Source organism: Betta splendens, chromosome 19, assembly GCF_900634795.4.
Source record: "Betta splendens chromosome 19, fBetSpl5.4, whole genome shotgun sequence".
NCBI lineage: Eukaryota > Metazoa > Chordata > Actinopteri > Anabantiformes > Osphronemidae > Betta > Betta splendens.
In genome coordinates, this window is record NC_040898.2 from 15,923,717 (window position 1) to 15,949,610 (window position 25,894).

Sequence of the window (25,894 nt, forward strand, 5' to 3'; positions counted from 1 at the left end):
ATGCCTCGTCTGAACACTGTCCAAAAAAATGTATTGTCCAAAGCCCCCTCTGTGGGAGGAGGAGGCGCCTCCTCTGTGGGAGGAGGAGGGACCTCCTCTGTGGGAGGAGGAGGCGCCTCCTCCTGCCACAGAGGAGGCGCCCCCTCTGTGGGAGGAGGAGGCGCCCCCTCTGTGGGAGGAGGTCCCTTCTCCGCAATGTCGGGGCTCCACCAGTGTGGGAGGAGGCGCCCCCTCTGTGGGAGGAGGAGGCGCCTCCTCTGTGGGAGGAGGTCCCTTCTCCGCAATGTCGGGGCTCCACCAGTGTGGGAGGAGGCGCCTCCTCTGCGATATGGGACTAAAGGGATGTCGGAGGTGAGAGGCCGTGGCAGCAGAGCTGCGCTTGTGACCACGTCTCTGCCGAGCGGCTGCTCGCTTGTTTTTGGTTAAATTATCTTTCCTGTTTAATTTGCCACGCTGCTCCCAGTATCAATATCCAGACATCTTCTGAGGCAATTAGCTGAGCTGACAGGAGTTAACAGCATAATTCAGAGGGAGAAGGGGGAGCTGTCATCAGCTGACGGCTCACAGCTCCTCCAGTGCCAGATTTTCCCTTTTCTTCTTCTTCTACCTCCAGCTTTGTACCAACCTCATAATCCACTTAAAATCCTCTGCTTTGTTTCAAAGTCATCATTTATCTAATTATACTCTGCCTTTTAATTAACCACTCTAATTAGGCAGCGCACAGTCCCAGAGCTGCTTATTCCCGGCGTCTCTTTGGTCTTTGAGCACATTGAACATGTTTATGATCACATTAAACATGTGACTCCGTGTGTTACGCTGCTCTGTGCTTTGATTTCCTGCCTCCATGAGGTTTTATTACTGGCTATACACATATATACACATCTGAACTCAGCCAATTCATTTGATGCACTCTACAGTGGAGTCCAATGAGCAGCTCTGCTGTAGATCCTGCAGGTTTATCAGCTGTCGCCAGGCTGATGCTACTGTATTTTTATTATCCAGGCCTCGTCCCACTCATTCATTTTAAGCAGTGACCATCACATTACACACAACTCTTCATATAACAGCCCCGCACCCAGTGAAAAGCAGAAGTAGAAGCTGCTGTTACTGCACAGAGAAGACGTCACGCGTGGCGGCGCAGGTGAAAGCGACAGCTCGTCACCTCCTCCTCCTCCTCCTCCCGGCGTCGTGTGATGTGTCCTGGATGCACCGCAGAGATGTCGCGTGTCCTGTCAGCAGAGCGCCTTTCCTTTTCTTCTCTCCCACCCAGCGTTTAGACCAGGAGAAGAGACGTCTGCAGCCACACGTAACAGAACACTCATTGAATCATTAGTATTTGCTGTCGTGCGTGGAGCAGCCTTGATCGGCTCCTGCCTGCGTTCGACAGTGGTCACAAACACGCTGCAACGTCATTCCAGTCACAGCTCTGACTGTTATCAAGCTCACGAAGTCGAGTTGTGCCTGTGACTGATACATCAGTCGTTCCTAAACCTCCCCAAAGGACCCATGTACGGAACCAGACTTCTCCCTGCACGTCCAGCAAACTGAAGCACACGGAGACAGGAGAGGATGGAGAACACAGTAACGAGGGCGGAAGGAGTGATGTGAGCTAATTAAGCAGAGCTGAGAGGAGGCGCCGAAGCCCAGTGGTGAGACATGAGGGAACAGCTGTGAATCCACACGGCGTCTGCATCAACACAATGAAGCCGCTCACGCTTTTCATGATGTGAAAATGAACTAGAAGTTGGGTTTGTGCTGAGCTGCTTCTACGCTATGAGCAGAGGCGAGGGAGGCCTGGTTCCCAGCCGAGAAGCGGCTTCCACTGGTCTGCTTTCTGCTGCCGTGCCTCCTCCGGGCCACTAGAGGGCGCTGCAGCCTCTGGGTGGAGGGGGCGGCTCCTCAGCGGGGCGGTCGGTGCTGGTCCGCGGCCTTGTCACCAGTAGCTGCCTGACTGACTGCCTGGTTGAGGCTACAGTGGCCCTTTCCTTGTTCAACCAGGTCACCTGCAGTCGTCAGACAGCAGCGGGGTGGAGCTGGGCCTCTTCGCTGAAGCTGCAGGTTCCAACCACTGCCGGACGGCTCTGCTGCGAAGTGGAGGAAAAGAACTAAGTTCACAAACTGGTCTTTGTGTAAAGTCATCGCTTTGTTTTGTATTGTATCCGCGGGGAAGCGGATGCTGTGGCCCAGTGGAAACTGGCTCTAACTGTAAAAGACACAGGTCTGTTTCTTTGAAATGCTAATGACACGTGAACAAAAAGCACCTTCAGGTCACATTAGAGCTGCTGCAGGTGCAGCTATTCAGGGCTCGTCTGCAGCGACAGCTGAATCCATCAGACGCTGGTCCCGCGTCCTGTGTCTCTGTTTCTTCCTTTGTGCTCTTTTTATCTCTCCCCATCGCTGCACAGGAACAAAACAAAAGCTAATGGCTTGTTAGGCTGCAGGTAATGAGAGCGGAGAGCTGTTCCAGGAGCAGATTAGCAGGAACACGTCAGTTTGAAACACAGTCACGCTGATAATAAACAGAGTTTACTTTATTTAGAAAATGGAGCGTTTCATCTGATCTCCACTAAAATCTGCTGGAGGTGTCACACTCTTCAGGCCTCAGCTCTGACGGACTGACTGGGAGTCAGAGGTATCGAACCTCTGTGGAGTCATTATGTTGTTACCGTAGGAGGTCACTTCTGGATCTGACCCGACCGTCAAGTGTGTTGTTAGTGTCACGTCTGTCAAAGTGTGAAGAGTCGATAAGGGCTGAACCGTCTCAACAACTCACATCCATAAGTGGAGTGAGCAACAGAAATCAGGTGCAGCCTGGTTCTGTGTGAGGAGCTGAAAGTGTCTGCTCTGCCTGGCTGTGATGGGAACTGGGACCAAGACCAGGACCGGGACCAGGACCGAGACCTGGACTGGGACCAAGACCAGGCCCGGGACCAGGACCGGGACCAGGACTGGGACAAGGACCAGACCGAGACCAGGACCGAGACCAGGACTGGGACCAGGAACGGGGCCAGCACCATGACCAGGACCGAGACCTGGACTGGGACCAGGACTGGGACAAGGACCAGACCGGGACCAGGACCAGACCGAGACCAGGACTGGGACAAGGACCGGGACCGGGACCAGCACCGGGACCAGGACCGGGGCCAGCACCATGACCAGGACCAGACTGGGACCAGCACCGGGACCAGGACCTGGACCAGGACCGGGACCAGGACTGGAACCAGGACCGGGGCCAGCACCATGACCAGGACCAGACTGGGACCAGCACCGGGACCAGGACCAGGACCTGGACCAGGGCCGAGACCAGGACCGGGACCTGGACCAGACGATGCAGGCCTGTTCAGCTCCTCTTCATGGGTGGGTCTTGAACTGCAGGGATGTTTGGACCAGAACCCCCATCTGGACTTTGACATGAGAACTCGTGGAACATGTCTTCGACTGCACCTCTCGCTGAATGTTTCTGTGCAACGTGGCCACTTGTTTATTAAAGTCACAAACATCTTTGGGCTTTGGAAGGAAATGATGCGTCCGTGTGTCTTTGTGTTGACGACTACAGGACGAAAGCAAACACTTTTCACCAGACAGATTTAATGTGTTGGCAGCAATTACAGGACCTGCAATCAGCGGGTTTTAAAGCCGTGCACTGACAGCACGGCGGCTCCTCCAAACTCAATAAATAAGCAGAGTCCATGAGAATTCTGTTTACCAGCAATGGTTGATTTCTAATTGGCCAAAGCTGCTACGGAGCCGGTGAGAAGCTGGGAGTCCTCCGGCTCAGAGCTGCGGCCGACGCTGGAGAACCAGCAGCTACAGTCGCTCCATGTTAGAGGAAGCAGCCGGCGGACGCTAACGCTAAGTGCTAACGGGCCAAAGCGGAGAGAAACCTGCTGTGTAATTACGTTTGCTCCCATAAAACACAATACACCTAATGTTATTCATAGATTTGTGTAATGCTTTTAGACGTAGATTGAGCCTATCTATAATTACTCCTCACTGGAAATTAATTGGATTCCTCTGCATCAGAGCAATTAAACATGTGCATCAATAAAAGAAGCTTTAATGGCTGTGAGTTTCTCTTTCTGTGAAAACAGCCTGATCCCTGCTCTTCATTAATCTGCCAGGAAGTAAACACTGTAGTATCCATCAGGTGCTGCACTGAATGCGCTCGGTGGTTGAAATCGACGTGCGGTCCGGTTTCTGCTCGCTAACTCCTCTTCCCGTTGTCTCGGCAGGAGATCAGCGACACCCAGATCCTGGAGCTGACCCACAGCGCGCTGGGCCGCATGACGGTGATCCGGCAGATCTTCCCTCTGTGGAGGGACAGCAGCAACCGATGCATGAGGCAGAACCACCGCATCTCATCGCTGCTGTGTGACCCGCAGGAGGGATACCTGCAGAACCTGGAGGTACCGGACCGTTAGACCGTTTCATAGTTCAATTCAATTCAATTTTTATTTATATAGCGCCAAATCACAACAAAGTTATTTCAAGGCACTTTACAAAGTAAGGTTTAAGACCTCACACAACTAAACCCAACAAATCCCACATACAGCAAGCTTTTAATTTGACAGCAACAGTGGAGAGGAAAAACTCCCTCTCTAACGAGGAAGAAACCTCCAGCAGAACCAGACTGGATGTGGGCGGCCATCTGCCCTAGTCCGTTTGACTAAAACAGAGCTGCACATAATGAATCTGCTTCATGCTTTTCTTTTATTGTGCTGTGGTGAAGCAGGAAAACGTGGAATAATTGGTTGCCTGATCTGACTCACGCCTCAGTTTGACTGTTCTTCTCCTGGTTCCACCGTGTCCTCTGTCAGACCTGATGTCTTTAACCCCAGTGTTGTCAAGACTAAAGAGTAAAAGTTCAGCTTATTTGATTGGAACATTTCTACATTAGTTCAGTCAATGAACGCAGCTGTTCCGGCTGAATGTGGTCCTTTACGAGCTCAAACGATTAATGAGGAATGAAGTGATTAATTGATGGAGCAGAAAACTGTGTTCACTGACTCGTTATTCACTGAGCAGCGTGGGATGTTGTGTTCAGGGACGCTGAGCAGGTCGGGGTGTGTTCTACATGTGCTCCACATGTGCTCACTGGACCTCAGTGGACCTCAGTGGACCTGGTGGTTGGACTGAGATCCATAAATTCATGAGCACATTCACGTCTCCTTCACCCACGCACCCACTGGACACTGCACTGAGCCCTGGCTGTGGAACAGACCTGCAGCGTGGAGCATCTGCTGCCAGCGGGGTCTGTGCGGGTCCGACCCGGCTCCTGGATCGCTGACCTCAGCAGCTTCCCCTTGAAGCAGCAGTGGGTTGACATGAACAGCGTCACTTAAAGTCCACCGATCTCGCCCTTATTCGCTAAAGGCCGGCGACGGGAGGAGACACAAACCCAACCATCACTGTAACTCAGCCTGACACACGTTTCCTGTCCTGTTTGTGTCTCTTCTCCTTTGTCTCTGCCCCGTTTCTACTAGTCATCAGCTTTCCTTGAGGCTTGTTTGTGTTTGGTGGGAGCTTCCATGCGTTTCCATGAGGTTCCCGTCCTCTCTGAAGCATTTCTCACACAAATGATTTAAACTGAGGTTGCAGTTATTTTAATGATTTACTTGAATGCTTTTCAGGCTCTGCTCCTGTTGCTGAAGGTCATTTGACAGCAGATTCTGGGTTTTAGCTTTAGCTCCTGAATGTGGTCTGTTAGGGTTAGGGTTAGGGCAACCTAACACTAGCAGCTGCTTCCGTTTAGAAGGCAGATGAACTAGTGGTTTCTGTACCGTGGGTTACCCTGTGTTGACCTCTGACCTTTGTGTCTTGGCTCCTGGTCACGAGTTCGATGTTACTAGGCTGAAGGACCCGTGAGCATTGACTACTACTATCTACTCTCCCATTGTTGTTTGTCCAGGTGTCCAACCTCTACCTGTACGACAGCGTGCTCATGCTGGCCAACGCCTTCTACAGGAAGCTGGAGGACAGGAAGTGGCACAGCATGGCCAGCCTCAACTGCATCAGGAAGTCCACCAAGCCCTGGAACGGAGGCTGGTCCATGCTGGAGACCATCCAGAAGGTACTGTATTGGCTGCGTGCACCCCATCCGGGCGTCACATATGAAGAAGAGGCAGCTCACACTCACACTGAAGCGTTTTGAAGGCTGCTGAACTGATCCTCTTTGCTCTCATCCGTGGTGTTTCAACATTCAGCTTCAGCATGTTGAATCAGCTTGGTTGAATAACCCTTCATGTGTTTAGAGAACGTTAAGGATTAGTTTAAATCTAAATCTGAGAATAAACAGCCTCCACCTTGATCTGAGTCAGAGTCTCCTCGGTCTGATTTGTGAGTGTTGACGTCTCTGAGCTCGTTACTGAGCGTGATTTCTCTGTTTGCAGACGTGCTGTGATGTTAGTTCTGCCTCTGACAGAGCATCTGAACGAATGAAGAACCGAGTTCACTGGTTTCCACTAACCACTACACACATCGTCTGCAGCTTTGGGGCTTTTCAGGCTTTTTCAGATCACCTTCATTCATTGGATACGTGGGGTTGTAATGACTTTACTGATGAGTGGTTTATGGCTGAGACTCAGGTGACTGACTGGATGCCTGACCAATCACCAGCGCCGTCGTCAAACTCGGTTTGGGTCCAGGTGACGATGAGCCGACCTTTGCAGCTGACAGCTTGTTGTCCCGTGGTGATGCTTTCCTGTTTTGCCCCTAACGGGAACTGATTTGAGTCATGAGTTGACATTTCACCCGTGGCCTTTCTGCAGCGCGGCGCTGATGATGATATGAGTTTACACGACATCCGTGGCTTGCTCCACTTTACAGATTGTCAGCCTGGTTCATGAAGCTCCTCCTTAATTAAAGATCTATTGATTAAACAGGCCTGTGTTGGTTCTGGTTCTGTCGTGGGCCCATGATGCGTGACGGTGGTGGAAGCAGCTTAAAGGTCACGGTGACGACGGCCTCTGCAGACCTCGATCAGGCTGTTCGTCTCCTGTTGTCTTCTTTCCGTCTGGATCACGTTTCATCTGCACGAGCTTTAATCCCGGTCTCTTATAAAACAGCTAGCTGCTGATGTGTTAACCAGATAATGGAGCTTGGGGAGGAGGCTGAAGGAGCAGCGTCTGAATCCTTTGTGCCTCTGCCTCCTTAAGGGAAACATCACCGGTCTGACGGGCACCATGGACTTCAAAGACAGCGGCTCCAACTCCCACGTCCAGTTCGAGATCCTCGGGTCCAGCTTCAGCGAGACCTTCGGCAAAGACATCAAGAGGGTGAGTGGCGGCTCCCAGGGTTGAAGCCTAAAGGTCACTGAGCTGAGTCGGGTCCAGGGGGCGGAGGCAGCGCCGGTGCTGCATCCGTCCACCGTGAGGTTCCCTGTGTGGAACCGGTGTGGGCCAAGTGCAGAACAGTAATTAATGAGACAAATGTTCAGTGCATCAGTGGTTTAAGGCTTTTCTGTGTCGGGTTTAGGCAGATGTCGGACCCACATGCACAGCGTCAGACAAGATTGTAGTTTAGCTGGAGACAGGTTTTATTGATACAAACGTGGTCAGGTCAGGCAGGTGCATACACGAGGAAGCTTCAGGGACAGTACAAAGGCAGCGGGCAGGTTCAGGTCCAAAAACAGGCGAGGTCGTCAACAGGTAAGCACGGCAGAGGTACAGATAAGGATCAGGCGGTCTCGGGTCAAAGGTACGTTACCAGGTTATCGTAGCAGAGGTACAGACAAGGAGCAGGCAAGAATCAGGAGTAACAAGGTTCAGGAACAAGGTCAGGATCCAGGTAAACTAACACGGCAATGCGGGAAAGAGGTGAGTCTACACACAACAATCTGGCGTTTGACTGCTGGCTGAGGTGGTGCTTAAACACTGGCGGTGATACTAACTATGGACAGGTGTATAAGGTGAACCGGAGATAACATAAGAAACAGGTGTGATCTGGCTGAAACAGGTAGTCCTTCAAAATAAAACAGGAAATACAAAAACGGCCCCAGGAATCATAACATTCTGATTCTGTAGCTGGTCTTTCCCAGAGAACAAATCCAGGCACCAACCACATATTAAGCTGTTGCTCTGTTTGTGAGTCTGAGCTCGTATGTGTCTGACGCACAGCGCTGCCTCGTACTGTGGAGCAGCTCAGGCTGCTGTTGGTGTTGATGCAGTAGAATGTCATCAGTCATCGCGTGGAGCTGGACCTGAATCCACAGTGGGCGAGTAGAGACGGGAGCGCGTGGCGAAGCAACACAACCCCACATGTGACCACGCAGCACAAACCCAGACTGAGCTCCATGACAATGAGGCCGTGCAGCGTGGCGGCTCTCTGCTTTGTCTTTCTTAATGATAATAATAATGTGTCTGTGTATTAAGGCACGATGGCCAAGCGTGTCATTAGGCCTAATCAGTGTAATCTGCATTAGATTGTCTATAGTTCATTAGATGTGTTGTTTGTGCTGCAGGGAGTCCTCAGGCTGCTGCTGTCAGAACATGATCACTGTCTAATAACGCTGCTGTTTGTAATGACATCATCTCTTCCTGCTGGCTTTGCTTATTTCACAGTTGATAGAAATGAGCCCCAGTGTGTGATGTGGTGCAGACCTGCTAGCGTGTCTTCTTCCAGCCTCTGTGGTGGAGTGGACCCACAGCCTTATTTAACCCACACGTGTCCCAGCGCGTCACCCTGACCTCACGCAGAAGTGAGATACGTGTTGGATAATGGAGAAGTCATTTGTGTAATAGTTTAATTTGTCATTAGCGTCTGTGTGAGGAGCAGCACACTCATTTTCTCTGAACGACCCAGTGAATAATAACACAGTCGTAGAGGTAGAGAGCCGTGAATACTAATACAGCGACAGGGAACAACAGGGAACGAGACACGAGCAGGAAGCGGCGGAAGCGGCGCCTGGAGCTCAGGTCTGTGTGTGTTTGACTTCTCCTCAGCTTAACTACTGTAGCATCAAACACTTCGTTCCCACGTTCACTCGTCAGCCTCGGCTTCAGGCGTGTTTCACTTATTGTCTGATGGAGCTGACTATTAATTTGGCTTCAAGGCCCAGGGTTCGGGTCCACCCGCGTGTCGGGGCTGTTCTTCAGCGACGTGTGTCGTTGCTCTGGTACCGTGGTGCTGGTTGGACTCTAAGCCTGTGGGGTGAAACCTAGGGCCCCACCTGCCAAACAACCCCCCCCCCCCCCCCCAACGAGGCGGAGCGCGGTGGAACCTGGTGAAGGAGGGTCCTCCTCATCCTCACTCTGCGTGTGATGGTTGGTTCAAGCTGCTGCTCCCGTCGTCACACTCACACGCCTTTAGTTCAGTCCAAACACATTTCATGTATTTATAGGACTCCTCTGTGCTGCTCAGCGTCACTGAGGTGGTTCCTTCACACTAATAACACACACGCTAAATGAATCTGCCTGAACTCTTGTTTGTCTGATCAAAGCGCGAGCGTGGGATTCTGCAGGATTGGATGAGACGGCTAGCAGCGTGGCTTCATCCCAGCGTTTGACGGGAACGTGGTGCAGGTGGATGTTGTCTCGCCCTCGTTCCCTGAAGGCTGGTGTTATCGCGTCTCCATCTCTCAGTGCTTCCACGCTTCCCTGGACCATTTCTCACAGATGAAGCGGCGCCGCCTCCCACCTCCAGATCAGACCTGATAGAGATTGAAATGTTATTTCCCTCTTTGCTGGAAACTCTTTGGTCCTTCACAACTCCCCCGTGTGTTATTCCATCTATCTGTCCTCACTTCCCCATCTCATTGACTTTTGATGTGTCTTCCCAGCAATTTGTTGTCTGTAAATCGTCCTCCCACCAAAGACGAAAAAAGATCTTTCTTATTTTTTCCATCTTCTTCAACCGGCGTCAGCAACTGAATGTGTGTCAGAAGTCATTATGCAGTTGGCCACGATCCTGAGGGACTGAGGGAATGGCTGTTTTTAATCAGATGGAGAGCCGATTCCCTCCACTATCAGAGAGTCCTTCAGCAGCGTCCAGCGTGAGGAACGCTGCGAACCAACCAGCTCCTTTCTGTCCTTTACACGGGTTCTATTTCTCATGATGTGAGGTGGTCACTCTGCTCCATGCAACATTCTGTACGTCCGTCAGGACGCTTCAGTCTCCTCATCCTGTCTCCTCATTATGTCTCCTCATCCTGTCTGCTGTCTCCTCATTATGTCTCCTCATCTTGTCTCCTTATCATGTCTCCTCATCCTGTCTGCTGTCTCCTCATGTCTCCTCATCCTGACTCCTCATGATGTCTCCACATCCTGTCTGCTGTCTCCTCATCTTGTCTCCTTATCATGTCTCCTCATCCTGTCTGATGTCTCCTCATCTTGTCTCCTTATCACGTCTCCTCATCCTGTCTCCTCATCCTGTCTGCTGTCTCCTCACCTTGTCTTCTTACTATGTCTTCTCATCCTGCCTCCTCATTATGTCTCCTCATCTTGTCTCCTTATCATGTCTCCTCATCCTGTCTCCTCATCCTGTCTGCTGTCTCCTCATCTTGTCTCCTTATCATGTCTCCTCATCCTGTCTCCTCATCATGTCTCCTCATCCTGTCTCCTCATCCTGTCTGCTGTCTCCACACCTTGTCTTCTTACCATGTCTTCTCATCCTGTCTCCTCATTATGTCTCCTCATCTTGTGTCCTTATCATGTCTCCTCATCCTGTCTCCTCATCCTGTCTGCTGTTTCCTCATCTTGTCTCCTTATCGTGTCTCCTCATAATGTCTCCTCATCCTGTCTCCTCATCATGTCTCCTCATCCTGTCTCCTCATCCTGTCTGCTGTCTCCTCACCTTGTCTTCTTACCATGTCTTCTCATCCTGTCTCCTCATTATGTCTACTCATCTTGTGTCCTTATCATGTCTCCTCATCCTGTCTCCTCATCCTGTCTGCTGTTTCCTCATCTTGTCTCCTTATCGTGTCTCCTCATAATGTCTCCTCATTCTGTCTTCTTATCATGTCTCCTCATCCTGTCTCCTCATCCTGTCTGCTGTTTCCTCATCTTGTCTCCTTATCGTGTCTCCTCATAATGTCTCCTCATCCTGTCTCCTCATCATGTCTCCTCATCCTGTCTCCTCATCCTGTCTGCTGTCTCCTCACCTTGTCTTCTTACCATGTCTTCTCATCCTGTCTCCTCATTATGTCTCCTCATCCTGTCTGCTGTCTCCTCATCTTGTCTCCTTATCATGTCTCCTCATCCTGTCTGCTGTCTCCTCATCCTGTCTCCTCATCCTGTCTGCTGTCTCCTCATCTTGTCTCCTTATCATGTCTCCTCATCCTGTCTCCTCATCATGTCTCCTCATCCTGTCTCCTCATCCTGTCTGCTGTCTCCTCACCTTGTCTTCTTACCATGTCTTCTCATCCTGTCTCCTCATTATGTCTCCTCATCTTGTGTCCTTATCATGTCTCCTCATCCTGTCTCCTCATCCTGTCTGCTGTTTCCTCATCTTGTCTCCTTATCGTGTCTCCTCATAATGTCTCCTCATCCTGTCTTCTCATCATGTCTCCTCATCCTGTCTCCTCATCCTATCTGCTGTCTCTTCATCTTGTCTTCTTATCATGTCTCCTCATTATGTCTCCTCGTCATGTCTCCTTATCCTGTCACCTCATCCAGTTTGCTGTCTCCTCATCCTGTCTCCTCATCCTGTCTCCTCATCCTGTTTGCTGTCTCCTCATCCTGTCTCCTAATTATGTCTCCTTATCCTGTCTCCTCATCCTGTCTCCTCACTGTGTGTTCTCATCATGTCTCCTCATCCTGTCTCCTCATTCTGTTGGCTGTCTCCTCATTATGACTTCTCATCCTGTCTCCTCACTGTGTGTTCTCATCATGTCTCCCCATCCTGTCTGTTTCTCACTGAAGAGCTGAGAAGGTTTGCAATTATCATGTTGAGGATAGAAATTACCCCTTGTCCGTAATGAGGACGCCATTGTTAGCGGCCGTCTGAAATGAATCCATTAGAAATGTTGGAGCCTGAGACGCAGCTAATTTCAAATCTCTGAGGTAATTTGATGTCGTTAACAACAATTTGTGCATTTGAAAACTCGCCGCGTGCTAATTTCTGTGCATAATACATGGACATAGATATTTTCCCCTTAATGATGGTCCCTCAAGCCACAGAGATGGAGACAGGCGGCGCGTGAAACGCCGAACGACCACCGAGCTCCTGGATGTCCCATAAAGAGACACGAGTTGGGCTGCGTGACACTGGCAGGACTGGAAACAGATGCTGTTTGAAGAGCTCATCTCAACAGGAGCTCGTTCACTTATTAAAAGCAGCGCACCGTGTTGTCACTGGTGAGTCACGGTCCAGGTGTCCTCTCCTCAGCTCTGCCTCAGGGCTTCCTGAGGCGTTCCCCGCTCCAGTCTCCTGTGTCCTGGTTCTGCCTCGAGGTCTGTTATAGTCGGACATGCTGGAACCCCACGGGAGGCAGCGTCTGCTCCGAGCTCCCTGTCTGAGGCTTCTCTGATGACACACGGCGAACACTGAGGTCTTTGGACCGGACCTGTTCTCCAGCACCATGGTTTGTTAGTGGACAGATACTAGAAAGGTCTCAGCAAAAGCAGCTTCATTCAGATAAAATGGTGCTCACATATACAAGGTGAGCCGCATATGCTGCTGGTCCAGTTCCTGCTGAGCAGCACGGAACCCCCACCTGAAGCAGTTTTTTAGGGAAGGTGAAAAGCTTGTTTGTTGTCGGTCTGAATGGAACGCGACCATTCAGGATACAAAGGACCCGTTTAGAAGAACCCTGTCACTCTGCCACAGAACCCAGAACCAACTGGAGCCACATGACCAGAAGCAGCCTCCTGCTGTTCTGTTCCTGCTCTGTGCAGGTTCTGTAACATGCTGATGCTGTAGTGAGGCTCCCTCAGCGCTCGCTCTCTCATTACTGGAGCCACGGCTGCCGTACGTCAGCGCAACGAGCTGCAGTTAGCGGCGCCGGAATCTGAGCCGGGTCCATTCCTGCTATTAGGAATCAAATAATTGTCAGGAATCGGGTCTAAACAGATGGTCTTCATTATTTCAAGCACTAGAGGTGATGCAACCTCATAAACACCTCAGTGGTTGTACATCAACTAAATGAGCCATAATGAATCTGACTTTATTGGACTTTATGTGTCACAGATGAACAAATGCTTTGTGTTGTCGTGATGTGGATCCACCAGACACAGTTTACTGATCTGATTGCTCTGCATCTGACGTGAGCTGGATCGGTGGGCCTGTAAACAGAGCAGGAACAGCCTAAACACTGTAAAATCCCATTTTCACCTTCCCAGCGACTCGCTGTTTTATTGTCACCCTGAAGCCTCATTACAACCCAGAGACATCACTGTGGATATGGGCCATTATCATCTGCTCTCCTGGTCGGTATTGATGACTGGGATTCAGCTGCTGCTACTTCCTGATCATCACGTGCTGGACTCAGGCGTTACATGTCAGAATAGGAACAGAACCCAACAATCTGCGTCTGAACTACAGTCCTGCTTTAATTTCATCTCATATTTGTCTGTTTGTCTTTAAGAATCTGTCCAGACATTTGTAGTCTAGGTGAGACCACCTGACTCCTCTGAAGGCAAACAGTTAGTGGTGACCAAGTTACTGAATCCTCTTCTTCCAACAATAATAGTGGTGGTAAGTACATTGTTATTAGTTATTACTTTTACTGATGTACACACAATCTACAGTATGGGACCAAAAATAAAACGTTTAAATAAAATATTATGGCACAAAGGTCAAAGGATCCAGAACAAGATGCTAGCGTGCTGTGCTATCAGATTAGCCTCAGGTAGGCTAAATTGTAATCACATCAATAATACTGGAATAATCTGCAAACAGAAGCATCTGAAGGAGGAGAGTCATTTCCGAGCTAACGTTTCTCCACAGGGGGTACGTTACCAAGCATTGATGGGTTAATAACGTTACTAACTGGTCTGAGTCATGTTCAAAGTTAATGTGATGGGACCTAGTTTTAGGATTATGTGAATTATTGAAACAGCAAGTTAATAAAGTGTCATTAACTTTACATGATTTAACTTATTGATTTGTCACCTGCTGTTTTCTGCTACAGATGATGCACGACGAGGTGTAAAACACTTCATCATTTCTTTACCTTCATTACAGACACAAATAATTAAGGTGGGGTGTAAACAGCTACCAGTGTCTTTAAAACAGCTTTGATTGGTAATTGGCTGTTAGTGATTCAGCACCGTAATCACACATCTCAAGATATGAAATAAGTTGAAGTAAAATGAGTGGAAACAGCCTGAAAGCCACAATCATCATGTAAATGTGTGAAGAACTTCCTCTGGTTCCCTTCATCAGCAGGTGAATTCAGCTCAGGCGTCACAGAAAGACACTTAAATTTGATTGTTGGGTGTTCAGAGGAATAAGATAAGATAAGATAAGATAAGATAAGATAAGATAAGATAAGATAAGATAAGATAAGATAAGATAAGATAAGATAAGATAAGATAAGATAAGATAAGATAAGATAAGATAAGATAAGATAATTCCCCACAATGGGGAATTCCTTTGTTTACAGAAGCTAAGAGATAGAAGGCAACAGACAAACAGGATAGAATAGAATAGACAGCAGTATTGACTGTACAAGATAGAATGGTGACTATAAATAAAAACCTTTAAAAAAACTAAAGTGATCTTTAAGTTTGGAAGGAGCTATTGTGCATATCTACAGCACGGCATACTTATACAGTAGGTAGCAGATGAATGGTGGATGCAGATGAGGTTATTGCACATCTTCACTTACACAGTGAAAAAAAGCACTTAGATGCTAAATGTTCTTCCAGCAGACGGATCAGAACCGGGCTGTGGGTCAGGATCACTGGGCTGCTGTAGAATGGTGCTGAGTCCTGAGCTGCTCGTTGCATCGTTTCATTTCACTGGCCTGTTTCTGGTTCCTCACTGATTTTGCTCTCTCAGATTATTTTCCTGCTTTGAGATGGTGTAAAGCTAGACTGCTTATTCTCATATATGGGCGCTATGGCCTCCAAATATCAGGGTATCATAAGAAAATTTACAATAATGATATTTTCGACAAGAAAAACAGATCAAGATCAACAATTTATGAATGATTGCAGCTCACAGACCAAATGAAGGACGTTTCCGTCCTTCTCTCACAATGACAGACTGTCACTGACGACTGTGTGTGTGTCCTAAGTGTAAGAGTACAACATAGCAGCACTTACTTTATGAATAAGTCAGATAAATAGCTGTTGTTAAGGGGGAAGGAACCAAAGTGATGCCAGTCAGTCAGCAGTTTAAGTGAACACATTGACAACAAGCCGCTGTGAACAAAGGAAGCGGCGTAGTGTTGATGCGTTCGAACTGAAGCCTTGTCGTGTTCTGACGGTTCTGTTTATCTTGACTTTTCTTGCATTGATGGAAAAACAGGACAAAGTGTGTGTGATGCTGAGACAATGCAGTGTAATGTGAACAGACTGTGTATGATTTACATTTGATTTGCATTTAGATGGCTGCTGTTCCTCCTCTCCCACTGGCTGTGTTGTTGTTGTTGTTGTGGAGGAACCGAGCAGTGTGTGTTCAGTAATGATGGAAGTGCACGCTGGGAGACGTCACTGCACTGATGCACGTTCCCTCTGAGCCCAGACTTCAGCTTTCCTGTTTTTAACTACAATCCTTCTCTCTTACATCACTGCTGTTCACTGCGTGGCGTTAACAAAGACCTCTAAAAAATAAACAACGCTTTAATCTCAGAACTGTTGTGGTGTACGTAGAATATTAAGCTGCAGTATCTTCTGCCAGGTGCTTCATGTGAACCCTGAGCCGTTCTGTTGATGTTCAGCACAACAGCAGAACAGCTCCCTGGAGATTCAGTGCAGAAAGGGACAAAATGAAAAATGTACAACAGTTTAGTGAGGAACATTTCCACTGTATTAATATTGCAAGTGGAGAAACACTTGGGAAATATGACTCTCAGTGTGTCAGGCGCTTGAGCGCACGTCACAGTATTTACTGTATTGTGTTTCTTTGCGGTTGTTTTGTGTGTTTTTATTAGGAATCCAATATAATTGCTAGGACTCGGGTCTAAACAGAATTGGTCTTCATTATTTTCAAGCACTAGAGGTGATGCAACCTCATAAACACCTCAGTGGTTGTACATCCAACCTACAATGAGCCATAATGACATCTGGACTCTTATTGGACTTTATTTGTCACAGATGAACAATGCTTTGTGTTTGTCGTGATGTGGATCCACCAGACACAGTTTAACTGGATCTGATTTGCTCTGCATCTGACGTGAGCTGGATCGGTGGGCCTGTCATGAGTCACACGAGCAGGAACAGCCTCTAAACCACTGTAAAATCCCATTTTCCACCTTCCCAGCGACTCGCTGTTTTATCTGTCACCTCTGAACGCCTCATGACAACCAGAGACCTCACTGTGGATATGGGCCATTATCATCTGCTCTCCTGGTCGGTATTGATGACTGGGATTCAGCTGCTGCTACTTCCTGATCATCACGTGCTGGACTCAGGCGTTACATGTCAGAATAGGAACAGAACCCAACAATCTGCGTCTGAACTCATTGTTGCAGGTTTTCTGGGACCTAATTAGATGCTTGGGTTTGTTCTGATGAAGTGGTTGTTGTCGCTCCACATAGATGTTGCTTCCTCCTTATCCTCCGTGTCCCCGTCTAATTTGCAGCAGCAGACTCTACAAACATGGAGCCCTGAGAGACCAGTGCATACATTGTAAAGCTGAGGCCCGTTAGCCATGTAGCATTTGCTTAATTGACGGAGCGGCGCCTGTTGTTCCCATGTCTCTGTTCTCTCTCTCAGGATTCTACCACACACTGATAAAACATAAACTGATCAGAACTGTCTCATTGATGTCTCCCTTTGTCCTGTTGCGCAGCTCGCGACGTGGGACTCGGTTCACGGGCTCAACGGCAGCCTGAAGGAGAGTCGGATCGAGAACGGCATGCAGGGCGTGACGGTCAAAGTGGTGACTCTGCTGGTAGGTGGAGCTGAAGCGACCGGAGCGCGAGGTGAGGACCAAGCTCTCACACACCACCTGGTCTTTGTTGGCAGGAGGATCCTTTCGTTATGGTGGCAGAAAACATCCTGGGGCAGCCCAAGCGGTACAAAGGCTTCTCCATCGACGTCCTGGACGCCCTGGCCAAGATCCTGGGCTTCAAATACGAGATCTACCAGGTGGGGCTGACTCACACTGTTGAACCACACTCACATGCCCTGGCTCGTGTAACTTGCTGAACTCGGTCCATGTTCTGTCCCAGGTGGCTGACAGCAAGTACGGGTCTCAGCTCCCCAACGGCTCCTGGAACGGCATGATCGGAGACCTCATCAGCAAGGTACCAGGTGTGAGCGTCTGCGAGGGCCGAGGCCAGGCCAGCCCAGCTCAGTGCTGTTTGTGTCCCGCAGAGAGCCGACCTGGCCGTGTCGGCCATCACCATCACACCGGAGCGGGAGAACGTGGTGGACTTCAGCAAGCGCTACCTGGACTACAGCGTGGGCATCCTGCTGCGGAAGCCTGAGGAGAAGATCAACATCTTCTCCCTGTTCGCGCCCTTCGACCTCGCCGTGTGGGCCTGCATCGCCGCAGCCATCCCCGTGGTCGGGGTGCTCATCTTCCTGCTCAACAGGCTGCAGGCGCTGCGCTCCTGCTCTACCCAGAATGCACCGGGCCAGCCGTCCAGCAGCGTGGGCTCGGGCACGCTGCACAGCGCCATCTGGATCGTCTACGGAGCATTTGTGCAGCAAGGTGAGAGACGGGAACACGGAGGTTCTGTGGTGCGTCCCGGATTGTCACAGTGCAGCTGTTTGGCACAAATCAATCACAGAAACCTGATGCCTGTTTGATTTGGAAGCAGGTTTAATTTAGGAGCAGATTATGAAACAGCACAGGAGGGAAAAATAATCACAGCAGGATTTGTAACATGTGAAATATGCAACAGAAAAACACAAACAAGAACCTAAAGCCTCAGAGAGCTGGGATTAGAGAGAAGCACCGGGCTCCGTGGGCCAGAACCGGCTGCACTGCGGTTCCGGCGTCGACCCAGGAGCAACGTAAAGAGTCTGAGGGTCAGAGCAGGAGCTCCACTCTCCCCTGTGACCCCCACAGACCCCCACCCACGCTGGGCTGGGACTCTTACCCGTGGCTGTGTGTGCAGGTGGCGACGGCGTGGCCGCCTCGGTGGCGCTGAGGATCGTCATGGGCAGCTGGTGGCTCTTCACGCTCATCGTGTGCTCCTCGTACACGGCCAACCTGGCAGCGTACCTGACGGTGTCACGCATGGACCACGCCATAAGGTACCACACGCATGAGCCCCATGGCCGCTTCCTTCCTCAGGTTCCACGTCTGCCTCCGTTGCTTGTTTCTGCGCAGTGACAAACCTGCTCCACCCTCCTTCATCTGTTCTCCTCCGGGAATCAAATCCGAACTGACGTTTTCATCAGCGGAGCTCGGGCTTGTTACTTTGTGAGGGCGATTCATTTAGAGTACATTCTGATTCAGTGGACGTCCAATGAATACTGAGGTGGAGATTTGCATGTGATGTAGCGTCGTCCTCTCTCGGCAGCTCCTCCAGCTGCTCATCTCCTCCTCCTGTTTCTGATGTTATTTCAGCTGAGGTGAAGACGAACCTCTGCCTTTAGAACACGTTAACGGAACATTCTCGTGCAGCAGACGGTGGTTAGACGTCTCTGAGCTGTTAGCGTCCAGTCAGCATCCCGACAGCAGAGAAGCGAGAACACAAGTCGTCGTGTCACCAACGACTGACGGAGATCACAGAACCTCTCGGCGCCGGCTCTGTGTGTGTCTGTGATCAGAGAACGCTGTAACAACAGGAAGAAAGCTTCATTAGTGCTCGTCACTGTGACGTACAGCAATGGGGCTCCTTGAACCCTGCACGTCAGCTGTGTGTGGATGCGTTGCCTGTGGACACTGGGCTCAGGATCCTGTTTATCCCGTGGCCTTTGAGCTGTGCTGTATGTGGTCATGTAACGTTTGCTTGTCTCTGCTTGGTGTAAAATGATGATGTTAGAGCACTTAGACCCCTCTGTGTCCTCAGGTCGTTCCAGGACCTGGCTCGGCAGATGGACGTGGACTATGGCACCGTCAGGGACTCTGCTGTGTACGACTACTTCAGGAACAAGGGAACCAACCCTCTAGAGCAGGACAGCACCTACGCCGAGCTGTGGAGGACCGTCAGCAAGAACAGCGGCATGGACTTCTCCGTGTCCAGCCCGTCGGAGGGGATACGCAAGGTCTGCTCGCTTTGAAGGAGTCACGTTGGAGTTCTGAGCCTCTTTGCTGTTAAATGTGTGTTTAGCCAGTGCTTCACTGCAGCACATTCACCAATTAGTGTGCTGCTGCTTTGCATTTTTATACTCACTGATCTCCCAAAAAGCAGAAGACAAATTAGCGTGAGACAAATGGGTGCAGTGAAGTGGATCCGTTATTCTGCCATTTGCATGATGAACATCCTCAGACTCTTTGACTGCTCCCTGCAGTAACTGCTGAGCTCTGATGTGTTCCCATAAGAACTCAAGTCTCGTTCCTGTTTGTGTCAGAGCAGGTTTTGATGTAGAACTAGAAGAGCTGAGTGCTCTCTGTGTCTGCAGGCCAAGAAGAGTCCGTACGCCTTCCTGTGGGACATGGCCGTGCTGGAGTACGCGGCTCTGACCGACGACGACTGCACCATCACCGTGTCAGGAAACAGCATGAGCAGCAAAGGCTACGGCATCGCCATGCAGCACGGCAGCCCCTACAGGGACCTGTTCTCCCAGAAGTAAGACTGTGGTGCCACACGAGCAGAGCTTGGTTCAGTCCGGTCTGACAGTGATCAGCTGCAGACACACGGGTCACTGACGCTTCGTTCCAAATTCAACTCCCGCATCATTCACAGCGTATCGATAGTCTCAGGAATCGCGAAGACTTTAAGTGTGACTGGAATGAATCCACTCTGTCTGTGTGGAGCTTTGTCTGTTCTGACTCATCGTGTTGGGCTTTAAATGACCATTATTATTAAGGATGTGAGGCTGCATTTAGAAATGATGTCATTGCATCCATGTTTGTGCAGTGTTATTTGTTAACTATTAAGGTTTAATGATGAGGACCTTTTGTTCGTCAGGATAAATCTACTTTTCTACTAAATTAAAGCAACTTTCTTCAAACACAGCACTTCTGTGTTTGTTCACCAGCTTAATCCCTAAATATCTGCTTGGGCCTAAGGGACGGACGGCACAATGTGCCAGCGGTACATAATCCTGCCATGAAGCATCTTCCCGCATCCTCCGACCTTCAACAGCTTCATTCTGAACAGATTAAAAGCAGCAAATTAGGCTCAGACTGCAGTAAATCCCAGTATTAACCTGTGAACGACTTCCTGCTTTGTTCACCCTCTGTCACATGAAGCCCCGCCTCCAGGGATCCTTCATCTAAAACCAGGCTACCTCATCAAGTCACTTTGACCAGTGGTGCTTGTGTTGCGTTGCAGTGACCTAGCTGTGAATCTGGTCCCTTCCAGGATCCTGGAGCTGCAGGAGAAAGGAGACCTGGACATCATGAAGCAGAAGTGGTGGCCTCGCACCGGCCGCTGTGACCTCAACAGCCACGCCAGCACTCACCCCGACGGCCGCTCCCTCAAGCTGCACAGCTTCGCCGGCATCTTCTGCATCCTGGCCGCCGGTCTGCTGCTGGCCTGCCTGGTGGCCGGCCTGGAGGCCTGGTGGAACGGCAACCGCTGCCGCCAGGAGCAGCCCAAAGAGGTGACCGAGCACAGGGCCCGGCGGCCGGGCCAGCGGGGGGAGGACACTGCCACACTCTACTTTAAGGATCCAGCTGCAGACGCGAGCCCAGACTTAGTGGAGCTGCAGTACACCCAGCTGTAGAGGCTTAGACGTAGCGCCAGAGGGCGGTGAGGCAGGACAGAGTAGGTGGACATGCTGAAATCAAAGTTGGTCCCTTCATTGCTTTCTTTTCTCCTTGTCCATCGCTCCCCACCCACCACCGCAACATCACTAATACACGTCCCCTAAGCAGCCTCACACTTCATCACTGCCTGCTACAGAGTCACCGCCTCATCTGGAGGCAGATAGAAGCAGCACAGCGGCGCCGACACACTAAACTCCAGGGGCAGATCAACACTTGTTGCTAATAGAGTGAAACCTTCTTCAAAGGACAAACTGAGTTAAACTGATAAATTAATAACGCCGTGTCGTTTGTACAGTAATGAGTTAGAACCCGCATCAAACTCCTGTACTACAATGTAAGTCCTCTATTATGAAGCCGCAGACACGCGACACAGTGTCTTCTCCGCAGGCTGGAGGCTCAGACGTCCTCCTTCGGCAGCTTCAGTCGGACAGAGAAGCTTTGACGTGGATCCATAAACTAAAGTGTGAGCAGAGACTTACAACGTTTAGCAATAAGAGTTGTTCCAACATCCCCGTCCATCACTGTGTCACGTCTTATTGCTAATTATATGTCAATGTGGACACCAGTGTTCTCTATCTCCTCTCATCTCTCCTTTTATTTACACTTGACTGTCTATGATCTCGTGCAGGTTACTAAGGATTACAGACTGGCAAGGGTTTCTGGTCCATTGACATATAATGACATTACAACTGCTTCATCGGAGGGGAGGAGGGACATTTGGACAGACAGAGAGAGAGGCTGGGATGAAGCAGAAGCTATTGATACAGGTCAGAATAGACCCTATGCAACTATCAATCAGAACCCACTCACCTGTGCCGTCACTGGGCTGCTCTGATCCTGTAACAGCAGAACCACGGGTCAGCGTGTTTTACAGGTTTCATTCTGAATAAACACGTTAAGTATGATTCTGTAGCAGCTGCATGACGTAAACTGCTCTCTTCATGCTCTGGACGAACTCTTAGCTGTGGATGATGCAGCCATGAGGGCTTCTGGGTCCATCTCATCTTTTACGCCTGCATCATTACAAACCCTCTGACTTACGCTCTGCAGCTGCAGCGTGTCCGTGCAGCATCCGCCTGTGGCTCCAGGAGTCACGTAACACTCAGATCACGTTTGGTGCTAACGTTTAGCCACATGCTAGCATGGGAGGGCTCCACTTCAGAGTCACGCCGGCCCCCATTCGCCGCCCAACGGATCCTCTGCCGAAGGGTTTCAATGTTTCAGAGGCCACTTGAGTCCAAAATGAACCAGAAACTGTTCTTATCACACTTGAGCACAACCCACTCAACAGTTGCAGTATTTGCAAAGTAGCAGGAGTGCGAGCGATTTACGCCCCCTCCCTCCCTGGGAGCCCTCATTAAAAGAGCTGTTTGTTTTCCAAATTAATGGAGGCTTTCAGACGCCTGTTGTTTTCTTCCTCTCCTCTTGCATCACCAGTATGTCTTTAACGAGCGGCTGAGGTTTAATCCCAGCCATTTATTTATTTAGGCTAGCTGCCAGTTTGACACTGCTGAAAACATATTTTAATGAGGTGCCAGTCGGCTGAAACAATAACCTGTACTGAGATGCTTTAATTAGCTGTGAGAGGGATCAGGGAGAAGCTGCTCACGCCTGCTGGATCAACAGGGCGTCTGTGTTCCTCTAGGTTCCTACAAAGACTCACTTTGAGCTCTACTTGACCACAGAGCACCGAGCTGCTTCATGAGCACACGCCTGCACGCGTACGCACGCACGCACGTTCTCACACACACACACACACACACATACTCTCACACGTACTCACACACACACACACACACACACACACACACACACATACACACACACACACATACTCTCACACGTACTCACACACACACACACACACACACACACACACACACACACACACACACACACACACACACACACACACACACCTACGTATGCACACACACACACACACACACACACACACACACACACACACACACACCTATGTATGCACACACACACACACACACACACATACACACACACACACACACCTACGTATGCACACACACACACACACACACACACACACACACCTCATCAGCTCTACCTCATCGTGACCTCATGTTCACCCCAGCGACATGTAGCCCCCATGTTTAGTTTCCAGTCACTCGATGCTAGGAGCCGTCCAGGACAGACGCTAGAATCTGACCTGAGGGAAGAGTTGGTGTGTGTGTTTCAATGTCGCCTGCATCCTTCTGAATATAACTGTACTAATATCATCGTACCTCTGAGTTACAGGGATCTAATTCTGGAGCCAGGCTCAGGACGCGGCTGAGCTGTAGTTCTATCCTATTCAGACTCACGTGGTCACTAGTTGTGAGTCAGGCCTGTCATTAATAAAGACCCTCAGTCCTCCACAGTCACTTTGGCTCCAGGATTGTTTTCCTCCAGACATCAAACCTTTAAGTCACTGGCCAAGTTTGATTTCAAGTGCATGTACCAATTGGCTTCTGTGGCCCAGAGGCTGCGCATCAGCTGATGACGGCCCGTCCACAGCGGCAGACTTGACCAGTCTGAGAACCCGGCCCATCGCCAATCTCAGCCTCTGTGTCCCTCCTCCCCCTCTCCTCCCTCCCTGTCTCCCTCTGTCCTCCTCCACCCCACCCCCCTCCTCCTCCTCTTATAGGACAAGGAGGTGAATCTGGAACAGGTGCATCGTCGTATGAACAGTCTTTTGGACGAGGACTTGGCCCACAAGCAGATCCCCGGCCCCTCTATCGAGATCTCTGCGCTGGACATCGGCAGCATGCAGCCCAGCCAGTCTCTGGTGCCGGGGTCGGAGTCCGTGCGGGACTACCCTCCCTCGGGCCTCGCTGTGACCACCTTCCTTCCCGGGGAGGGGGTGCCTCCTCCTCTTCCCCACCCTCACCATGGGGGGACCCTAGGCAGGACGCTACCCCCGTCCCAGGGCCCTGGCAGCACCACGTTGCCCCCACACCACCCGCTCAGCGGCACCATGCAGTGCAAACACCGGGCCCCCAACGGGGGGCTCTTCCGACAGAGCCCTGGCAAGACCCCCATGCCAATGTCCTACCAGGCAGTCTCCGCAGGACCCATACCCGAAGCCATTGAGGCCACACACAGTACATCCATATAGAGCTGGGGGGTGGGGGTCCTGGGGGGCGGGGCTCTAGAGAAAATTATTATTAATTAATGTACAAAGACAAAAGATTTTGTATCCCACTACCTGTTCAGACGAGGGGGGGGCAACTTTTCCTCTGTACATACGTGTAAATACCAAGAGAACGAAGTGAGGTCAAAGTGTATTTTGAATATTCTCAATTTTTGAAGTTGAGTTGTAAAAAAACTAACAAAATGAGAAAAAAATCTATAAATATATATATACATCGATGAAAAGTTATGACTGTTTGAATGGCTTTGTAAATTTTGTTCAATATCAAACAATGACGCAAAATTCATTGTGATTGTTTTCTAAGTGCCGAAATGAAACGATGTCTCTCCACAACTCGATGTAAACCCATGATGCACCGCTGTAGGGACATGTTAGTGTTGGACACCTACTGTTATGCACCTCTGTACCGACCCTATATATCTTCAGCATTGGACGGAATAATCACCTTTTCATTTGTATTAAATATATGATATACGTTTTTACCAACTGGAGTCTACGTCCATTCTCTTACGTCGCCGTAACAGAGGAAGCACAGAGGATGTTGGTGCGTCGTGGACCGAGCCACGTCTTTAGGTTCCGATGGTGCCGATGGTGGTTGTTGTTGCAGCCTCACTGAGACTCACTGACAGGAAGCTGGTTCTCCACACGGAGCCGAACAACGATCGTGGTAAAAAGAAGAGAAGCAACTGAATTTGAAACTTGTTTGACATCAACAACCATCACTGACGCGGTTCCATCACCTTTAACCTGAAGGAACAGACACGAAGCAGTGCAGTGACGGAGGGAACCTCGTGGCCCAGCAGTCAGTCAGGAGGCCATTTTCACCTGCAGGGGTGACGGAGCGCGTCATATCCAGAGCTCAGCTTTGTGTTTGCTGAACCCTGGACTCTTTACCTCTCAAAAACAGAGAAGAACAGAAACTACGCAGCTCACGCTTCCTTTCTGCTTTTATCAGCGTGGACTCCAGCATCACAGGAACAGTCCAACTGCCACACTCAGTGAAGGAGTGCGTTCAGACAGGAACTAGACGCCACCAAGCACCTGGATGTTGACCTGCTCCACCTCCAAACCCATCCTCACTTCAGCCTGGGGAGGTGAGTCGTGAAGCCAGACCCCTGGAAACGGCCGGCCTTCATCCTCTGGACACGAACGCGGCTGTTAGATGGTTGACGGTGCTGAGATCAGGAAACGCTTGAACGTGAGCATGCGACTGTCTGGACCTGGACGGACGCAGCTCACGCCTCCCTCCAGCGTGTTCATCTCCACAGACTTCAATGTGTCAGTGTGGAGCTGTGGGCTCAGAGTCTGTCTGTAGGAAGGGTCTGATTTATTTATGAATATGCTGCTTGGAGTTTCCTAATCTTTAATAAATAAATGTGGTTTACACATGTGTTTGTGAGTGGAACTAGTGATTCTACTTTGATCGTTGAGTTATTAAGTGAGTTTAGGATCATTTGACTCTAATGTATTAATTACAGTTTCCTCCTGTTTACAGAAATTGTGATCAAATGTATTAAAGGAAAACTTCACTGATTTTCAATGGGGGTTATGTATGGGTAGTATTTAAGAATGAAGGGACACTCTGTACCCTCCATATTATCTATGCAGAGAGATGATCATTTATTCCTCTGCAAAAAGACCCTGAAACAGGACAGAGGCCTTTTTGTCTCGACTTCACAGTTTACAGCAACGATCGGGTTAAGGGGGCGGGGTCAAGCGGGAGGGGCGGGGCCATGTTGAGAGGGGCGGGCCAGGCTGCTGTGGCGCAACTGCTCGGTCCGCCATTGTTTC

General features: G+C 50.0%; 1 protein-coding gene across 7 annotated transcripts in view; it reads left to right on the forward strand.

The window, feature by feature from the left end:
• grid1b (glutamate receptor, ionotropic, delta 1b) overlaps positions 1-25,493 on the forward strand; it is a 222,084-nt gene extending 196,591 nt beyond the window's left edge. For 4 of the 7 annotated variants that reach the window (XM_029134793.3, XM_055504679.1, XM_041068550.2 and 1 more), the window contains 13 exons: positions 4,233-4,406; positions 5,909-6,070; positions 7,155-7,274; positions 16,894-16,995; positions 17,070-17,192; positions 17,276-17,350; positions 17,421-17,760; positions 18,170-18,308; positions 19,070-19,265; positions 19,623-19,789; positions 20,528-20,768; positions 21,563-21,701; positions 23,597-25,493. In XM_029134793.3, the coding sequence (XP_028990626.1) occupies positions 4,233-4,406; positions 5,909-6,070; positions 7,155-7,274; positions 16,894-16,995; positions 17,070-17,192; positions 17,276-17,350; positions 17,421-17,760; positions 18,170-18,308; positions 19,070-19,265; positions 19,623-19,789; positions 20,528-20,768; positions 21,563-21,701; positions 23,597-24,042 (2,424 nt within the window). In that variant the 3' untranslated portion in view covers positions 24,043-25,493. Of the gene's footprint in view, positions 1-4,232; positions 4,407-5,908; positions 6,071-7,154; positions 7,275-16,893; positions 16,996-17,069; positions 17,193-17,275; positions 17,351-17,420; positions 17,761-18,169; positions 18,309-19,069; positions 19,266-19,622; positions 19,790-20,527; positions 21,398-21,562; positions 21,840-23,596 lie in introns of those variants that run through there. The other 3 variants (XR_008693306.1, XM_029134795.3, XM_029134798.3) reach the window with 3 other exon arrangements.
• The last annotated feature ends 401 nt before the right edge of the window (positions 25,494-25,894 follow it).